This window comes from Anopheles maculipalpis, chromosome 3RL, assembly GCF_943734695.1.
Source record: "Anopheles maculipalpis chromosome 3RL, idAnoMacuDA_375_x, whole genome shotgun sequence".
Lineage (NCBI taxonomy): Eukaryota > Metazoa > Arthropoda > Insecta > Diptera > Culicidae > Anopheles > Anopheles maculipalpis.
The window spans coordinates 32087043-32106420 of NC_064872.1; the positions used below are offsets into that span (position 1 = coordinate 32087043).

Genomic DNA, 19378 nt, shown 5'->3' on the forward strand with positions numbered 1-19378 from the left:
ATTCTTGCTTTGAAACCACATGTTGAGATCCTGGCACATACACAAGCTACCTGCACGGGGCAACGGAAAAAAGTTGAAGTCTTAGTTTTAAGATTTTTTAACAGTTTCCCATCGATTTCAACAGTTTGAAATTTCCCGTGGCCCGAGGCTTTTAAGTTCAAAATTGGGAACCTGGGAAGCATGATTTTTCTCGCTGATCACTCCTTGAGAAATAGGTTGAGCCCATCTCAATTATATACACCTTGTCGTCCACTGTCAAATCAGTACCAAACATAAACAATCAGATGAAAAACCAGCCAAGAAAATCGAATCAATTCCAGCAAGACTCGTACAAAAGTTCAACTGTACGCTCGATTCTTCAGCTAACCAATCTCACCATGGATGACGAAGAGTACGAACGCTTCGAAATCACGGATTACGATCTGGACAACGAGTTTAACCCGAACCGGAGCCGTCGGCGTCCTACGAAGCATCAGCAAATCTACGGCATATGGGCAGATGACGATTCCGAAAACGATGGCGACGAAGGCACATCTACCGGCGGCGGTCGACGCAGAGGACGCCAGGTCGGCAAGAAACCGAAGGACTACTCGGCTCCGATTGGTTTCATTGCCGGCGGTATACAGCAGTCAGGCAAAAAGCCTGACCCGGCCAAGGAAGCGTCCGACGAGGACGGCGAGGGTGATGAGGATGACTCAAGACCACGGTTTGGTTCGAAGGGTAAACCGAGCGCCAGCAATACCTCGTCCGAATCGGAAGACGACAAACCTCCCGTGCATGATATGCGATCGATGGCCGGTTTCCGCACGTTTAGCAACGCACCACCGCTAACAGCCAAGGGGGGTGGTAAAAACGTGGGGAACTGGGAGCAGCATACGCGTGGCATCGGTGCCAAACTTTTGCTCCAGATGGGTTACCAACCGGGCAAAGGTTTGGGTAAAGATTTGCAAGGTATTTCTGCGCCGATCGAGGCACACCTGCGAAAGGGCCGCGGTGCAATCGGTGCGTACGGTCCGGAGAAAAAGACAGTCGTGGCGGATGCAAAATTGAAGCAAAAGCAGGATGAATCGAAAGCTTTACCGGCTGTCAGTGGAGGGGAGGACGACAGCGGACAGTGGCGCAAAGATGGCAAGCAAGGTAAATCGCGCTACTTTTATAAATCCGTTGAGGATGTTATTGAAAAGGGTAAGAAATCAACCTTATCGTACGCACCGTTTGATAAAACAGCATCGAAGCTAAGCCAGGTAACGGTTATTGATATGACCGGGCCGGAAAAGCGTGTCCTTAGCGGCTATCATGCCCTCGGCCAAGCGAAGGTGATGGACGAGGAGCTGTACGAGCCGGCACTGGCGGGAAGTAAAGCTCCGGCAAAAGAAATTACCCACTTCGCCCTGCCCGAGTTGATGCACAATCTGAACCTGATGGTGGAGTACTGCGAACAGGACATAATCGCAATTGATAAGCAAAAGTGTGAAGCCAAGGATCGCGAAGAGCAACTGTTGCATGAGAAGCAAAATTTGATCCGTATTAGCGAGCTGGAGAAAGATTATCTTCATACGCTGGAGGGAGCGCTTGAGCTGGTACGAACACTGGTCGAACCGGAGGGCGGATCGATCGAACTGGAAGAATGTGAAAGAGTCTTCGTTCGCTTGTACGCCGATTATCCGGCCGAATGTAAGGAGTTTGGTCTGCCGGATCTAGCAGCAGGTGTAGTTGCTCCACTGATTGCCGCCCGGCTAAAGGAATGGACACCGTTCAGTGAACCGACGCGCCATTTAGATGTGTTTAAGCGTTGGAAATCTATTCTGACATCTGCCAACACGGACAGCAACAGTAATAGCCTACTCGATCCCTACTCGGCCGTTGTATGGACTGGGGTAGTACCCAGCATTCGTGCGGCGGCAAACGAATGGAATCCACGCGTTCATCAGCCAATGATAGCGTTGCTGGATGCGTGGGCACCTCTTCTGCCAGCATGGATACTGGACAACGTACTGGAACAGATCGTGCTGGTCAAACTAGCGGCGGCGGTTATCGAGTGGGACCCACTGACCGATACCGTTCCCATACACTGCTGGATTCACCCTTGGACGGAACTACTTGGTCCCAAAATGGAAGGTAACGTTTATCCAGCAATTCGCGAGAAATTAGCCCGTGCCCTCAAAGCCTGGCATCCGGAGGATCGTTCCGCCCGTGCTATGCTAACACCGTGGAAGGGCGTTTTTGCCGAGGAAGATCTGCAATTGTTCCTAGCCAAAAACATCATACCCAAGCTGGAGCTAAGGCTTACCGAGCTGCTCATCAATCCGCTGCAGCAAGATTTGGAAATATTCAACCAAGTGTGGGAATGGAATGAACTCATCTCACCGCTACAGATTGCTACCATCCTTGACAAATATTTCTTCCCCAAGTGGATCCAGACCCTCGTCATCTGGCTCAACCAATCGCCCAACTTTGATCAAGTATCGCGCTGGTATCAGGGTTGGAAGGCACAGTTTACGGACGATGTTGTACGGCATCCGAACGTGAAGGAATGTTTCCGCAAAGCGCTCGAACTGATGCAACGTTCGATTGGTGTAGCAGGTACAGCATCAAACTCACCTCCGATCATGATGGAACCGATACCGCCACCACCAAAACCACCCATTCCGATGGATATTTCAATAGACACGTCCAGCGCTCCAACGCTCGAGTTTAAGGAACTCGTTTCGCAAAAGTGTGCCGAACGTGGCATTATTTTTGCACCGATGCCGGGACGCCGGGAACTCGGCAAGCAGGTGTATCGCGTTGGGAAGCTGTTTTGCTACATCGATCGGTCGGTGTGCATAATCAGTCCGGATGGGGGTGTTAGCTGGACGCCCTTATCTTTATCGGCGTTACTGGAACGGGCTGTCAGTGGATAAGATGGACGAGAAGTTTGTTTCAATTTAAATTAATGAAATAAAATATAATTTAGCTTACCAATTTGCGTGTCTGTTTTTACTTAGCTGGTTAGTCGAAGATAATCTCGTTTACGCCATCAGGCAAATACAAATTGGTACTAAACCTGGTGGACCGTTCAATGAAAAAAGTAATGAAGAAGACCCATGACTCCATGAATGTTGCTCTTTTGGGAGGATCTCTTTCAAATTCTAGATAAATTTCCGTTTTGCCCTCCATATGGATGTTGGTACTGCACTCCAGTAATGCTTCCCGGCTACGTCGGAAGAATTTGGAGGAATCGTCGCTGGTTGAACTCTGTTCCTCAGTTAAAAACTTATCCAGGCTAGCGTAGGAAAAAAGGTTAACGACCGTTGAGACGCCTGTTGTTTCAACGCGGATCCACTGGTAGGAGCTAGCCCTGGTCGATCCAGGAAAAAGCGTATCCGCCTGATCCTAGTAAATTTGAATCGTTGATCGAGTCTTTGATCGGCCCACCAATGCTGGATGCTTGCATCCGGTTTGGTCCCGTCTGTATGCATGGCTAAACGATCCCCGGGTCGAAACGGGCCCCTAGCTGAAGCCCAAAATTGCTTGTTGTAAATACTGGTGGATGTGATGTATGGTGCTCCGGCAGCTGCCTCGGGAGACCCTTCCTGGTGAGATTCGCTTAGGACATCAGAAGGATTCAATCCGCCTCTAGTCTGACTGTATTGCTTACATACGTACATGTCTCCATTGCAAATTATTTCCCTCAAAATTTAACCGAATCTTACGAACGGATTACGAGCAAAACAGGGAATCAATTTGGATTTGTAAATCGAACAAATGAGACGATGAATTATACAAAAGTAGAACAAGGTATTAAAACCCGTTGAAATCTCGAATACCACCGTGGTGTTAACCAAGACGCATAATCATACACTGTGTGAGATAATATACCGTCTGGGGCAAGTTCTCTACACACCCTAAATACGATCATCAGAATCTTGGCGTGATGGAATGGAATGATAAAGTCCTCTCAAGGGTTTGCCAGCACAGTAGTGTCTCATTTGTGATTACCGATATTATTCACAGGTCATTTCAATCCGACATATAGATTTTGCACAACATCTTTCAGCCCCTCACACGATGAAAATCTACAGGTCTACACTTTGATTTTTGATGGACCCGCCTAGGGCTCAGACACAATTATGCAGCGCGACACACGTATTTGGAATAACTACGCTGATATTCTATATTGTATAGAATCGCATACAATATATACAATATCCAACATAAAAAATTGATATCATTAAACATCCAGGCATCTACTTCAGACCAGTCTTATAATCCTCCAGAAGCCGATGATGAAAGCTGCAGTTCCAAGAGTGTTGCATGCCGCAGAAGATCCTAGATAAGATCGATAAAGCTAGTTGAGAAGCTTTCAATATCGGAGGACTTGGCAACAACCATCCAAGTTTGATTCATCCTCAATTAAACGATCAACCAAGTTCAACTCATACTTGGCCGCTGCCATTAGACCTCTCGAGAACGAGTGGTACTATTTCTCTAGAATGGTTCTTAAACTTAGAATTCAAACATAATTAAATCCATCATGCAAAACACTTTTTTATTCAGGCAATTAAACTTAAAAACATTATTTAGTTAGCCATCATTTTTGCCACAAGAATACAATTAATTTCATTTTATTTCTATCAAGGAAACTTCTTTCAAAAATTCACACGATCAATCTGGCATATATAAAATTACTAATGGTGTGTATTAGACTGAGATCAAAATTATTTGATTCGGTATTTTGCAGCTTACAAAACATAATAACGTGTCCTATCTTAATAGAATTACATAGAATTACAGAAAAATAATAATTGAAATAGAAAAAAAACCATACAAACGCGCCAGCCCTTACTTCTTGCCTTTGCGCTTACGAAGCAGCGCAGTAAATATGGCCTTTCGCCAGAATTCGAATGCATGCTCCATTATGTCCTTAACATACTGTTCATCATATTCGATCCACACTTTCGCTATATGCTTCGTCTTTTCGAAATCGAGCGCTGCCACGGCCAGCAACGCCTTCCTACGGTGCGTAATGTGCATCTGTAGCTGTATCTGGGCGAAGTACTTGGGCGAAAGTTTCTTCACATCGACGTAACATGCGTACGTCTTGGGCGTGTACGGACACTTGATCTCTAGCACAAACTCGTCACAGATACCGTCGGGCGATGCACCCATCCAAGGACATTCGGGATCGAGTACGAGTCCGATATCCCGCAGGTCAGGATATTCTTTGCATAGTTCGGCTAGCACGTGCCCTTCGAGATCGGTGCCCCGTTTCATGGCCATAGAAAAGCCAGACGAAACACCCATGATACGATCCCGCAGCGATCCGCCCAGCATTGTGCAACGGGCAGCTTCCCGGATGCGGGAAGCAGTTATGCGCCCGATACGCAGCTCGTGCCACAGGTCGGTGTCAGCCTGGCCGAGTGTAAGCTGTGGCACGGAACCGCACACCTCTCCCTGCATACCGGTGGTACAAAATTTCAGAAACTTATCTACATCATCACCCTTAAACGCTTGGATAAAGTGTACCAGGGAAAGCTTGCGTGCCTTTTCGAGCTGATCCGGTGCGATGGGAACACTCTCTTTCTGGATCTTCTTTAGTACGGGCTTGGTGGTGGTAGCTGGAACGGTCTCTTTTGTCCTAACATATTTGTTAACGTCTAAGCGTACTAGCAACACATGACATTCCCGTTTTAGCAGACGTTTCTTCTTCGGTGCATTTTCTTCATCGGGGTTCTTGTTTTCCTTATAGTCGATCGCTTTTCTTTCCTGCTGCTTGTGTTGAATCCAGTACAGGAAGCTTGGAATGGCACTGCAATTTACTGAAAAGGGAAAAGAACATTAGTTAGGTGTTCCATCAGTCTGGCAGGAATCTAACGAAGGAAATGCACCTTTCTCTCGGCTACATTCATTGCAGTGGGCAGAACTAACATTTTGTAGTTTGCCAGTAAATTGCAAAATTATGACATGTTTTTTATCCTGAGCCTTTTTTCGTTTAGTCCGCTTCTGTCTCTCATTTATTTCTGCCGTTAATGTCCGTTGAACCTTTTCGTCGGCATCGGTGTTGCTTTCCAGCGTTATCTTAGTTACCGAAATACTTTCATAGGCTCTCTTCGGTACAATGCTAGCACAGCAGGGTGCAGAGTAAGAAGTGGAACAAAAAAATATGGTTAGAAAATGATTCCATGGCACAATCCGGAGGGGCCTCCATTTCATGAATAAACATGTACCTGCGTGTTCGGTGCAGCTTGATTGTACAATCGATTAGTTTGTTTTCTTCGAGAAATATTTTCACCGTGTCCAGGTTTAGCTTCGGTATGAGCAGGAACACATCCATATCGATCGTCATTGAATTAGGGACAAAGTTCTTTTCACTTGCACGGGAAAATGTACGTTCCACTAGTGGACAGTCGGTTCAATAGCTGTCCTTACCGCCAAAACTCTACTGAATGTATTGTTTTGTGACGAAATCAACTGTGGTAATTGAAGCAGTGCGGCCAGATTACACAGAATTTACCCTACCCTTCTTTCGTTAAAACGCTTTTTTCGTTTTAATTCCGTATGCGATGGAATTATGGTATGTTGTTTTTAATTATGGTAATACGTGAAAACAACAGTTTTTTTTTCATTTTGTTTAACATCAAACCCAACATTGTACGGCATTTTTATTCCAAAATTATACAGCCCCCTCGAGAAGAAAATTTAACGAAGATTTTCTGCGTCTCAACCGCTTTCAACCGTCGTTGGTCAATACTTTCGAAGCAGTTTAACACGAAACGATACCACGTAGTTGGATATATCCAGATATATGACTATAGTCAATCCTCACTGTGGGGGGATGGTTCGGATGGGATTTGAACCCCTATCCTGCCGTTTGAAGACCGGCGTCGCCGGGAATTGTTGAAAATGATGTGAAACTGTCAAAAAGTCTCAAAATTTCGATTTCAGTTTTTTCTCCATTGCCCCGTGTATGTAGCTTGCGTACGCGCCAGGATCTCAAAAAGCAATTTCAAGCGAGAAAATTTCTCAAACACTCATGAGAAATTGAAATTTTGATTTTGAAATCTCTCGTGGCCCGCGGCCTCTACAATTATGTTATCAGGCATAATAGGCAATTTTCTGTCTAAGACCCTTAATGGCAGTCAAAATCCATAAGCAACCGACAGAATCATCTTCCGTGTAAGAACCCTTTAACAAAACTTTTGCCCGCGGGGTCTGTCGTTAAAACGTAATTTTCATTTTGTTGCTGTACAAGATAGAATGGTAAGGGAAATTATGATAACAGATTTATTCAAAAATATTTTTTCAGATTTAACATCAAAAACACCAATTTTTCTCATTTTAATTCTAATTATACCGTCGTACCCGATCAAACGCAGCTGCCACCGATTGCAGTTCAGTGGAGGGTGCTGCTTCTTGCTTTTTTTAAACTTAACGAAAGTAACTGTCAAACGAAGCAAGAATGGAACCAACACCAATTTCTAAGATGGCGCCGAAGTGAGCTGTAGAGCAAAACGGTGCTGGTGCAAAATTCGATCGTCGGAAGCTTGCAAGCGCTTCCACCCCAGTGGTAAACAATAATAAAAGCAATCACCGAATGTGCCAGTGCGTTTGTTTTCGGTGATTTCGTAACGCGGCTGCAACGTGCATACGGCCGATCATTTACATCGTGCGTGTGTGTGCTTGGCTTTGTGGCGCTCGGTGCGTTTGGAAGTGGGTGCAGAAAGTGGTTGCGAGCAGCAGCAGCAGTCAGCCTTGGGTGCACCTCCGGGGACAGGAAAGAAAATGGCGTCGTCGATAGTCAAGTGTTGAAGTGGAAAAAAATTTTGCATGTGAACTTAAAACCCCAATTTTCGACCTGAAACGCTCACTTTCCGGCCCGAAAACGGTCGCATTCGATTCACAACGGTGTGGTGCATTTTTTCAGCCACAATTCCATATGGTGGAAATATTTTTCCCCTACACCGCCGAAGAAAACCCTGCCAAAAAGCGTAATGAGCCAGGTAATGAACCCATTTTTGACCCGTTTTCCGATGCATATTCATTAAATTTACCTTTTCTGTGTTTTGAGCTCGTTTTTCCGCACGGGAACCCCGGCTGGGTGTGGCGTACGGTGGCTACAAGTTGTGAAAACGAGCACCCAGCAGTAGCTGCTTCCAGCGTTGGGGCTACTGATTCGAGAACAAAACGGCCGCCAGAACCTGAACCGGCCACTGTTCCACCCTGAATCGTTGTCCGTTCGATTGCCCACGATCCGGCCGTTTAGGCGAGCCCCTTTTTGTCCAAATCGAAAGGGGACCCTTTTTCGCAAATTAAGCCCAAAACCAATGTGTACTGCCGGGTAAAACTGCCTGCGAAAGTGCTTTTTACCGTCCGGAACCGATTTCGGGCAAGTTTACCGGACTTTTCCGTACGTGCGTCATCGTGCAACGCCACGTGGAACGTTCTAGATCACGCGACCACACGCACCGGGGAGAAGTTTTGTGGTGGGCCTTCGGATTTTTCGTGATAGATTTCGACGGAATGTAACGTTTCGGTGGTGATTTCTGGCGGTTTAGCTACTTTTCCGGTGGTTAAAATGGCCAAAAGACCGTTTTTCAGTGTGCTCGAGGATTACGTAATCGGTGTTCTTTGTCAGAAACAAAGGAGGCGAGTAGAGACACTGACAAAAGGCCAGGAAAAGATCCGGTACAGAACCTCCGGAACATCCGTTTACCAGGCTAGCTGAACTTTTCAGTCGATTCCTGTCGTATGATGTTAAGTTTTCTGTGTCCTCCAAATGGTTTTCAGGATTTTTTGGCGTGCCAAACTTTATTTGTATCCGTTGCAGACGTTTTAGAGTAGGGAAATGTACAGAAAGTTCGATTTTTGTGCAGATTTTAGGCAGATTTTCTGTGATTTAATAGTGTATGCTTGAAAGGAAGGCTTCCATTCGGATTGTCCCCTTTCTGCCGTTACAGTACGATAGTATTTGATATAATTGAGTGAGTTTGTTAGGAAATTTCGGTATTTTAATGAGAGTTTTGGGCTTTAACCGAGTTTTTACTACATTCCTTGAAGTTCCGGAAGTTTAGATGACATGGTGGATTGTTTGGTGAATGCAGTTGTGTGTCCAGTATTGCGTTGAAATTGTTCCTAAACTTTATGTAATAATCAATCCATTGGTAAAGTGTGTTTTCCAACAATTTGCGTCTCTACTTGTGAATAAATTAGGTTGTTTTATCTTAAATACGGTGTAGATTTGTTTTTTGCCTCGCGTCATGGATAGAAATGTTGTTAAAATAATGTGTCTTGTGCCAGGTCTATCTGCAAGATATGAATTTAAAGTGGTAAAGTTACAGTTCAACTTCCATTAGTTAGTTTGTGATGATCGTTTCTCTTCTCGTCTTGATTTCTTATGAATTTTCCTATAAACTGTCCTTAATGGGCTTCTACTACCATTCATTTAATTAACAAGAATGTGTGTTTTTCCTTCTCATTTTGTATTCACAGACAAAAGAGGATAAAAGTGATTCAGAAAATGAATCCAGCAGTGGAAGTAAAAGTGGCTCATCCTCCGATTCCGAAAGCGAATCCGGATCCGGCTCGTCCAGCTCCAGCTCGAGCGATAACGAGAACGAAACGTCCAACAATGGTCTGATGAACGTTTCGAACCGTGACACAAGCGGTACAGCATCCACGACCACCAACAACACATCCACCGCTAGCAGTAACATCAGTGGTGGTGGTGTGCGAAACTCCAAGGCAGAGAACGGCCTGTCGATCAGCAAAGCGAGTATTAATCAGCATCGTCCGGAGGATGAAGAAGATGACGATGAGGACGACGATCGGAACGAGGACGATTCCGATGGATCAGCTGGGAATGAAGCGGAAAGCGCTGGCGCTAACCATCATCACCCTTCACAGAACAGTCGTGTACGCAGCTCATCACACTCGGGTGCCGATTCGGATGAAAGTGCCGGGGAGCAGGAGGGAGCAAACGGAGCAGGGAACAATGCAATCAGCAACAACCAAAACAGTGATTCCGATAATAGCGCCAGTAAACCCAGCAATACTAGCCGACAGAGCGACGATGATGAGGAGGACGAGGAAGAGGACGATGATGAGGAAGAGGAGGAAGACGACGATGAGGATGATGATGATGATGAGGAAGAAGAAACGGGTGCAAAGCCGGAGCAACGGCTGACCGGTACGGTTCCGGCCACTATTCCTCCTCCACCCGAGGACGTCGACGATGAGGATGAGGAGGACGAGGATGAAGAGGAAGCCCAGCAGTCCTCCAAAAGCAGCTACGATGTAATTATAGATATTTAAAGTTTTTATTTTATATTTGAGTGTTCGATTTACTCACTTTTTTACTATCTGGTTTGCTACAACAGGATGAGGATTATGCTGCAAATAAACTGAGGCGGAAAAGTGCACGAAAAAAGGCGGTAGCTGCCGCACGGAAACGACCCGCTGCCCAATCAGTATCCAAAGCCAAGAAGAAGAAAAGGTAATTGATTTTTTTTTACAATTTTCTCTCATTATTTACGATCTTCTGGGTCATACCGGCCATCGAATGGCTTACTAGACTAGCTGATACCACGTAGTTAGATATTCAGTCCTCACTACCGGGGAACAATCCGGGTGTAGTTTGATCCCTGGTCCTATCGTGTGTTTGAACTTCTAAGAAGTTTACTGGCCATTTCTCTCTCTACAACTTCGAAATTTCTTGGCTTTCCCATTTTCTTGATTTAGTCAATTCTTACTACGAGGAAACAGTGCGGTCAGGATTCGATACCCGCTTTCTGGTTCCGTTTTGTTGGTTAATTCTTCTTTTTCTTGGCCTGCTCAGAGTTGAGCACGTCGCATAGACATGGACAGACCTCTCATTCGTTTTCAGGAAAATCCATCTAGGGCTGCATCCGCCGATTTCCTAAAAGTTTGACTCCACTTGTTCCAGCCAGCGAGCTCGCTGTGCTATTCTACGCCTCGTGCTGAACCCGCGTGCATTCGCCCCATGCCTGTAATCCTCATCAATCCACGTCGCATAGACATGGACAGACCTCTCATTCGTTTTCAGGAAAATCCATCTAGGGCTGCATCCGCCGATTTCCTAAAAGTTTGACTCCACTTGTTCCAGCCAGCGAGCTCGCTGTGCTATTCTACGCCTCGTGCTGAACCCGCGTGCATTCGCCCCATGCCTGTAATCCTCATCAATTGCCCTAACCATCGTATCCTTCCGGCATTGACTACCGTCAGGATATTGTGGGATTCTTACTTAAAAGGCACCATTTCTCTTAACAATTTTCGCTTTACACTCCTTCAATGTACAGTTCGTAATGGTCCTTCTTGCATTTGTAACAAACATGAGAGGAATGGAGTTTTTTTGCGAAGCATCTTCCCTTTGGGATTTCTTGCTAGACAATGGAAAACTTCCATGTAAAAGTGTATATACACTGTACATACCTGCCTTTGTTTGTAAATGTGATTGAATGGCATCACTTGATGCTCAATAAAGATGTGCGCAGATCACATGGTGGTGGTGTTATATTTTTATGTGGTTGAAAAATGCGTACGCAAATCTAAATTTATCTTTCGCACGCAACATCATCTCCGTGTTCCGACTTTGATCATAACCTCTAAACCCCCAGTCGCCAGTAGTAGTAACAGGTGGGTAGATACGTTGTAGTCCTGGTGTGTAGATTGCGGCACAAAAAATGTATTAAATTTTTTTTCAGGCTTTAGCCAACCTTAAAAACATTCATGTTATGAATTTTGATGGCTGTCAGTGGATTAGATGAAGAGCTATAGTGTTTTGAGAGTAACAACATCTGGTTTAGTGCAAAGCGCGAATGAAAACGGATTGGGCGGAACGGATCCCTCATTGATATTCGATGAATAAAAACAATGTTAAAACTAAACAATAGCTTCGTAAGCCTTCTCCCGGACCCTGCACAACAAACATTTAGTATTGTTTTCGTGGATTTACTAGTGGCTTTAGACACAGCCAAAAAAAATTTGATGTTTTATTTATTTATTTACATTTGATTATTACGGTCCAGTGCCGTATTGTCAACACCGTTGTGTTGAGTATAAAAAATTTTTATGTGTGCGTTTACAAATGTAAACGGGAATTCGATCTTTTTATATTAAATATAAACGAAGTGTTAGGCAAATATTCGAGATATGCGGAAAAATCCCCTTTCTAGTGGTTAGGACTTAGCCTTATCTACCCACCTGTTCCTAGTAGTGGCTAATCCGTTTTTTTATTTTTATTTTTTATTTCTTTATTTATTTATTTATAATTAATTATGACGGTTCAGTGCCGTATTGTTCACACCGCTTGCGTTGAACAAATTCTATAACTATATTTATAAGGCATTTCCTCCTTATTCCTTGCCTTATCCCGGGCATACTCGGTTATTTTTTATTATTTTTATTTAAATATTACGACTCGGTAGCTTATTCTCAGGTTAATTTGAGCTGATTTTGTACGAATATCTCAAGGCATTTGCTTCATTTTTTAAATAACTTTTATCTTTTCTTTCGCATCCACCCATTCCCAGTTCCAACAGCCGATGGAAGTCGGACACATCGGAAAGTGATGCTAGCGACGGTGATTCGGAGGACTCGCGTGACCAACGCTACCGACGGAAACCACCGTCCGGAGGCGCTGCTGCCACCGCCGCAGGGAAGAAACGTTCCGCCGGGAGTGCAACCAGCGCTAAATCGAAGGTGGCCAAAAAGAAGAAACCGGCGTACAGCTCCGACGATGGTAGCAATAGTGAGGATGAAAGAAAACGTTCGGCCGCAACGCGAAGGAAGAACAACAACGTAAGCTACAAGGAAGAGAGCGGCGATGAACCAACGGACAGTGACGATCTGCTGGAAGTTGATCAGGAAGCGGAAGAGGCAGCGGCAGCATTAGCCGCCGAGGAAGAAAAGGCGGAAACGATCGAACGGATCATCGGACGGCGGAAGGGCCGGCGGGGTGCAACGGGTGCGGTAACGACGGTTTATGCAATAGAGGAAAATGGTGATCCGAATGAGATCGGTGGGGAAGGCGTCGGTCGCGAGTTGGAAGAACAGTTCCTAATCAAGTGGACCGGTTGGTCGTATCTGCACTGCACCTGGGAGTCGGAGGAAACGCTGCGCGAGCAGAAGGTGAAGGGTATGAAAAAGTTGGAAAATTATATTAAACGCGAACAGCAGTTGGAATACTGGCGCAAGTATCAAGCCGGACCGGAAGACATCGATTACTACGAGTGTCAGCAGGAGTTGCAGCAGGATCTGCTCAAAAGCTACTACAACGTGGAGCGTATCATTGCTCAGGCGAACAAAGCGGAAGAGGGTGAAACGGGGCTAGAGTATCTTTGCAAATGGGAATCCCTACCGTACTCCGACTCGACGTGGGAAGATGCCGGCTTGATTCGACGCAAATGGCAGCAAAAAATTGTGGAATTTCACGAGCGGGAAGAATCACGCCGAACACCTTCAAAGCACTGTAAAGCGATACGGTATAGGCCGAATTTTAAGCATCTTAAAACGCAACCTGAATATCTCGGCGAGGAGCGTGGTTTGAAGTTGCGCGATTATCAGATGGATGGATTGAATTGGTTGATATTGACTTGGTGCAAGGATAATTCGGTCATTCTGGCTGATGAGATGGGACTTGGCAAAACGATACAGACGATCTGCTTCCTTTACTATCTGTTCAAGTCGCAGCAATTGTATGGGCCGTTTCTGTGCGTCGTACCGCTTAGTACGATGCCAGCCTGGCAGCGTGAGTTTGCCATTTGGGCGCCAGAAATGAACGTCGTCACGTATCTGGGTGATGTGCAATCGCGCGAAATTATTCGTCAGTACGAGTGGTGTTATGATAGTACGAAAAAGCTCAAATTTAACGCAATTCTTACCACGTACGAGATACTGTTGAAGGATAAAACGTTCCTAGGTTCGATCGGATGGGCATCTCTGCTGGTGGATGAAGCTCATCGGCTCAAGAACGATGATTCGTTGCTGTACAAAGCGTTGAAAGAGTTCGACACCAACCATCGGCTACTGATTACCGGTACACCGTTGCAAAACTCGCTCAAAGAACTGTGGGCCCTGCTACACTTTATCATGCCGGAGCGGTTTGAATCGTGGGACGACTTTGAGCGCAATTACGGTAACACGACGAACGACAAAAGCTACACGAAGCTACACAAAGAGCTTGAACCGTACATTTTGCGGCGCGTCAAAAAAGACGTCGAAAAAAGTTTGCCCGCCAAGGTGGAACAGATATTGCGCGTGGAGATGACTTCGATACAGCGCCAGTACTATAAGTGGATATTGTCGAAAAATTTTGACGCACTACGGAAAGGCATGAAGGGTTCGGTCGGTACGTTTCTGAACATTGTGATTGAGCTGAAAAAGTGTTGCAATCATGCTGCACTGACGCGTCCGATCGAGTTTGAAACGCAACGAGACAATCAGCAGGACATTGTGCAGCAGTTGCTGAAAGGGTCGGGAAAGCTGGTACTGTTGGATAAATTGCTCTGCCGGTTGAAAGAGACCGGCCATCGGGTGTTAATTTTCTCCCAGATGGTACGTATGCTGGACATTTTGGCCGAGTATCTACAGAAGCGTCACTTTTCCTTCCAACGGTTGGATGGTAGTATTAAGGGCGAATTGCGAAAGCAAGCGTTGGATCATTTCAATGCGGAAGGTTCGACCGATTTCTGCTTCCTGCTGTCGACACGTGCCGGTGGGTTGGGTATTAATCTCGCAACGGCTGATACGGTTATTATCTTTGATTCGGACTGGAATCCTCAGAATGATTTGCAAGCGCAGGCACGTGCTCATCGTATCGGGCAGAAAAATCAGGTGAACATTTATCGGCTAGTGACGGCACACTCGGTGGAGGAGAATATTGTGGAGCGTGCCAAGCAGAAGATGGTGTTGGATCATTTGGTGATACAGCGGATGGATACGACGGGGCGTACTGTGCTGGATAAAAATGGCGGCAGTAACACATCGAATCCGTTCAATAAGGATGAACTGTCGGCAATTTTGAAGTTTGGCGCGGAAGAGTTGTTCAAGGAGGAGGAGGATGGGGATGAAGAGCTGGTGTGTGATATTGATGAGATACTGAGGCGGGCGGAAACGCGCGATGAAGCGCCGGGTATGCCGGGTGATGAGCTACTGTCCGCGTTTAACGTTACGACGTTCGATTTCGACGAAGATAAGGTAGTGTCCGGTGCGAAACCAACGACCGGTGGTGGTGGTGGTGGTGTAGAGCAGGACCAGGACACCAAGGATTGGGACGAAATCATTCCAAAGTCATATCGCGAGCTGGTAGAGGCGGAAGAGCGTGATCGGGAAATTAAGGACCTTTATCTACCACCTCGGAGGCCAGCTGTGAAGCAGGGTAACAACCAGCAGCACGGTGATAACGAGGCGGATGGTAGGAAGGGTAGTGGCAAGGGTAAAAAGCGAAAAGGTGGTGAGGCGGAGGATAGTGAGGAGCTAGATTCGGACGTTGGTAGTGGTGGTGAGGATGGCAAAACGAAACGATCACGAGGGCGACCTTCCAACAAGGAGAAAATAAACGGATTCTCAGACGCAGAATTGAGGCGATTAATTAAGAGCTATAAGAAATTCCCGGCACCATTGAAACGACTCGAAGCGATCGCTTGCGATGCGGAGTTGCAGGAAAAACCGTTGTCCGATTTGAGGCGCGTTGCTCAGCTGCTGCATGACCGATGTCTACAGACAATGCGTGAAATTGCGAAAGAATCGGAAATGGATGGAAAACATCCCTCGTTGGCAGGGGCTGATGCTAAGAAGAAGTGTGCTCGTGCGGCTTATTCGAGCAAAATTGGTGGCGCATCGTTTAATGTGAAAACGATGATGCAGTGTGTGGAGGAGTTGCAACCACTAGACGAGGTGATACCGAGCGATGCCTCCGAACGTGCGCGGTGGTTGCTGAACATTAAAACCCGGCCGGCTAACTTTGATGTCGATTGGAGCGGGGAAGATGATTCGCGGCTACTGCGAGGCATCTATCAGTTCGGTATTGGATCGTGGGAAGCGATGAAGATGGACCCATCGTTGGGATTGGCGGACAAGATTCTATCGAACGATGCGAGTCGGAAACCGCAGGGCAAACATCTACAGTCACGCGCCGAGTATCTGCTGAAAGTGTTGCGGAAAACGCTCGAACTAAAGCGAGGCCCATCAAAACCGCGCAAACAACGAAAACCGAAGGAAATCAAGTCTTTGGCATCGACGCCGATTGTAGGAGCAAGTCCGATGCGGGACGGTGATTCTTCCTCGGTCAGTTGCTCCATATCAGCCACAATCGCTGCAGTTGCTGCAGGGGAAGATGTGGCGATAGGTGGCGCTATTGTTTCGTTGTCCAGCGGAACAGGACCAACATCCGGTGCGACGGGAACCGTTGGAACGAGCGCCATCGGTTCGGTGGTTGGTTCGACTGAAGAGAAAAAGACTGGTAGCAAAAGTAAAAAACTGTCAGAATCGGACCATCACCAACATCATCACAATCATCACCATCATCACGATGAGCATTCGAATGGTTCGCGACCGTTGGCAGATGATCACACAAATCATCAACCACACGGCGCCAAAGAATCGGACAAAAAGGATAAGAAAAAGTCCAAGAAAGAGAAGCAAAAGGATGCGAAGAAGGACAAAAAGAACAAAAACACTGGTCCGATGCATTTCACGGCGAACAATGAACCGTGCGCACTTAATATACTAGGCGACCTCGATCCGACCGTATTCAATGAGTGCAAGGAGAAGATGCGCCCGGTAAAGAAAGCGCTCAAGACGCTAGACAATCCGGACGAGTCGCTGTCGCAGGATGAGCAACTACGGCAGACGCGCGCCTGTCTCCTTAGCATCGGCGATCAGATCAACCTCTGTCTGGCGGAGTATCGTGATCCGGAAAAGGCTAAGGAATGGCGCAGCAATCTGTGGTACTTCGTGTCGAAGTTTACCGAGTTTGACGCGCGGAAGCTGTTCAAGCTGTACAAGCACGCACTGAAGCGTACCGAAGGTTCGGGTACGTCCGTTGGTGACAATAGTACGGCGAACAACGCAACGTCCAGCCTGATGACATCGCCTGTTAAGGAAGGTGGAAAAGGCCGGAAATCGGGCGGAAAAAAAGACAACGGGCATAGTGAAGGTGTACCACCAACGGCTGACAGTGCCGCGGAGGATAAGGAGGGTGAAAAAGTGGGTCGGCGTGATCGGAAGGAGAAAAAGCGACATCATCATCATCATCATCATGCGGGCGGAATCGGTGGACCTATTATGAGTGATTCGGCGTTACAGCAGCGTGAACGGTATCAGCAGCATCATCAGCAGACGGCAGGGGACAGTAGTCATCACGTGCCGGAACCGGGTGGTGGCAAGGATGAAGGCTCAGGGACGATGCATTCCAAAAGGCGGCTCGAGGAAGGAGAATACGACGAAAATAGCAAAGAGTACAAAAGACTGCACGGGGATAGTCGGTAGGTCGTTGGTGCCAGGGTGGAATCTGCGTAATCGAATGGAGTAAATCAACAGTTTCTTTTTCCTTTTTTCATTTTCCAGTAATCATCGAGGTGATCGTGAAAAAAAGTGGGACGAGTATGGACCTGACCGGGATCGTATGAGGAACGTGTCCTCTTCTAGGGGAAGTGCACCGACGACACCACAAAGTATGCGTGTGTTTCCCGACGACCGGGGGCCTCCCTATCCTGGCGATGGTGGTGGTGGTGCATGGCGGGATCGGTATGTACACATCTGCATTCACAAATTCATGCGATTCAATAAACAAGTCACCAATCAGGTGATGGGTCATACGACTCTTTTTGCGTTTCCTGTAGGAATCGAGATCTATCCGTAGGTTCAACGAGTTCGGAACGACCTATACGTGCAGCAAAGCGTAGGGCCATCCCAATTGAATTTCGAATACGATTCAAAACAACAGTTGGCCGATCCGAACCAGCAAGTCGAACGATCTCGCATTTGTTTTGCTGCACCTTAGGGTCGGCATGACATCGTTGTACTAACGGGTCGACCAGGACCCATTGAGAATGCGAAGTCAGTCGACACAGAAATTACTTCGGAGTCGAAAGCGATTTCGATTTCGGGTTTGAATCCGAAGTGAAATTCCGAGTAGACTCCGGAGTAATCCGTAGTTGACTTCAGAGCAATCCGCAGTAACCTTCAGCTGAGTCCGCAGTGCACTTCGGAGTTTAATCCGAAGTTAATATCGTAGATTATTCCGGCTTACACCGAAGTCAATTCTACAGATTTTACGGAACCGGAACTCCGTAGCGCCCATCATTATTGTCGACCTAAGTTGTTTTGCACCTTCCTTTTTTAAATCAGCGTCGCCGTTGGTGCCACCATCCAAGGTGGCAATATTCGACAGGGATGTAAAGAGATGAATTATCAACTGTTTTAGCGTTAGTTAACGTTTTCAAATGATAGGGTCTGTATATAACATAATTTGTATGAAAGTTGATAGTTAAGTGGTAATGGTGTAGTCACCACACAAAAAAAAAACTTTTTAATCATTCCTCTTCGTGCTTCCGGTAATGTTTGGTGTATTGTTTCTTATTCGATAGGTTCGGACCTGATCATAAGCGGGATCGATACGATGGTTACGGTGGCAGGCATACATCATCGTCAGGCTATCATCGCGATCGGGATCGAGATCGGGAACGTGATCGAGACCGTGACCGTGACCGAGATCGGGATCGCGAGCGAGACCGCGACAGGGACCGTGATCGAGACCGAGGTGATCGTGCTTACAAAGACAAACGAAGGTAAAGCAATTCAAATTTTTCATCCTGTAGAAAAAATGAAATAACATTGTGTTTCTTCTTCTTATTTTAGGTATCCACCTTCTGGCCCAGGAGGCTATCCTGGTGTTGGTGGTGGTCATGGGTATGGCATGTCCCCTTCTGCCGGCTACTACCCGTCCGGTGAAAGTCCCTATCGGTATCCGATGGGAAGTGGTGGTTATCCTCCTTCATCGCGACCTTCCGCTGGTGCTCCGCCCGCTGCTGTCGTGTTACCTTCCGGGAGCGTTGTTCCTGGTGCAGCCGGCGGTGTTGTACCACCCACAGACTATATGGACTATCGGCGACCAGAATATGATCGACGGCCTCCGCCAGCGGCAAATAATTAACTTAACATACACTCTTTCATTGAAAGAAAACCAGATTAATGGGATGTAAATAGAGGCAAAGGATGCTAAATGATGTTGGCTGTAACGAAAGTAGCGTACGTACACGGTGTATAATTCAGTCAGGTATTGTGTTAGGCGAACATTTTTTTTTAAGAGAAGTAATGGAGGACCGGGTCGATGGTGTGGAATCATCGTCGTCGTCTTGTAGAATGGTATAGTGAAAAT

The 19378-nt window shown here is 46.5% G+C and overlaps 4 protein-coding genes across 4 annotated transcripts in view; 3 read left to right on the forward strand and 1 right to left on the reverse strand.

Moving 5' to 3' along the window:
• The first annotated feature begins 272 nt into the window (after positions 1-272).
• On the forward strand, positions 273-2903 carry LOC126564086 (septin-interacting protein 1). Its single transcript, XM_050221015.1, has one exon. It carries the CDS (start codon positions 285-287, stop codon positions 2901-2903), a length of 2619 nt encoding a protein of 872 aa, XP_050076972.1. The 5' UTR covers positions 273-284.
• A 1921-nt stretch (positions 2904-4824) lies between these two features.
• Positions 4825-6333, reverse strand: LOC126564728 (uncharacterized). The gene is made up of 3 exons (XM_050221822.1): positions 6210-6333; positions 5871-6103; positions 4825-5801 (listed from the first exon to the last, which is right to left on the reverse strand). The coding sequence occupies exons 1-3, from the start codon at positions 6326-6328 to the stop codon at positions 4825-4827; spliced, it is 1329 nt and encodes a 442-aa protein (XP_050077779.1). The 5' UTR covers positions 6329-6333.
• Positions 6334-7679: 1346 nt separating this feature from the next.
• LOC126564205 (sodium/hydrogen exchanger 7) overlaps positions 7680-19378 on the forward strand; it is a 714899-nt gene continuing 703200 nt past the window's right edge. The window contains exon 1 of the mRNA XM_050221175.1: positions 7680-7684. The gene's annotated coding sequence lies outside the window, so the exon portion shown is untranslated. The remainder of the gene's footprint in view (positions 7685-19378) is intronic.
• On the forward strand, positions 7702-19159 carry LOC126560563 (chromodomain-helicase-DNA-binding protein 1). The gene is made up of 7 exons (XM_050216521.1): positions 7702-7982; positions 9472-10275; positions 10359-10474; positions 12531-17483; positions 17566-17745; positions 18588-18788; positions 18859-19159. Exons 1-7 carry the CDS (start codon positions 7974-7976, stop codon positions 19151-19153), a joined length of 6558 nt encoding a protein of 2185 aa, XP_050072478.1. The 5' UTR covers positions 7702-7973; the 3' UTR covers positions 19154-19159.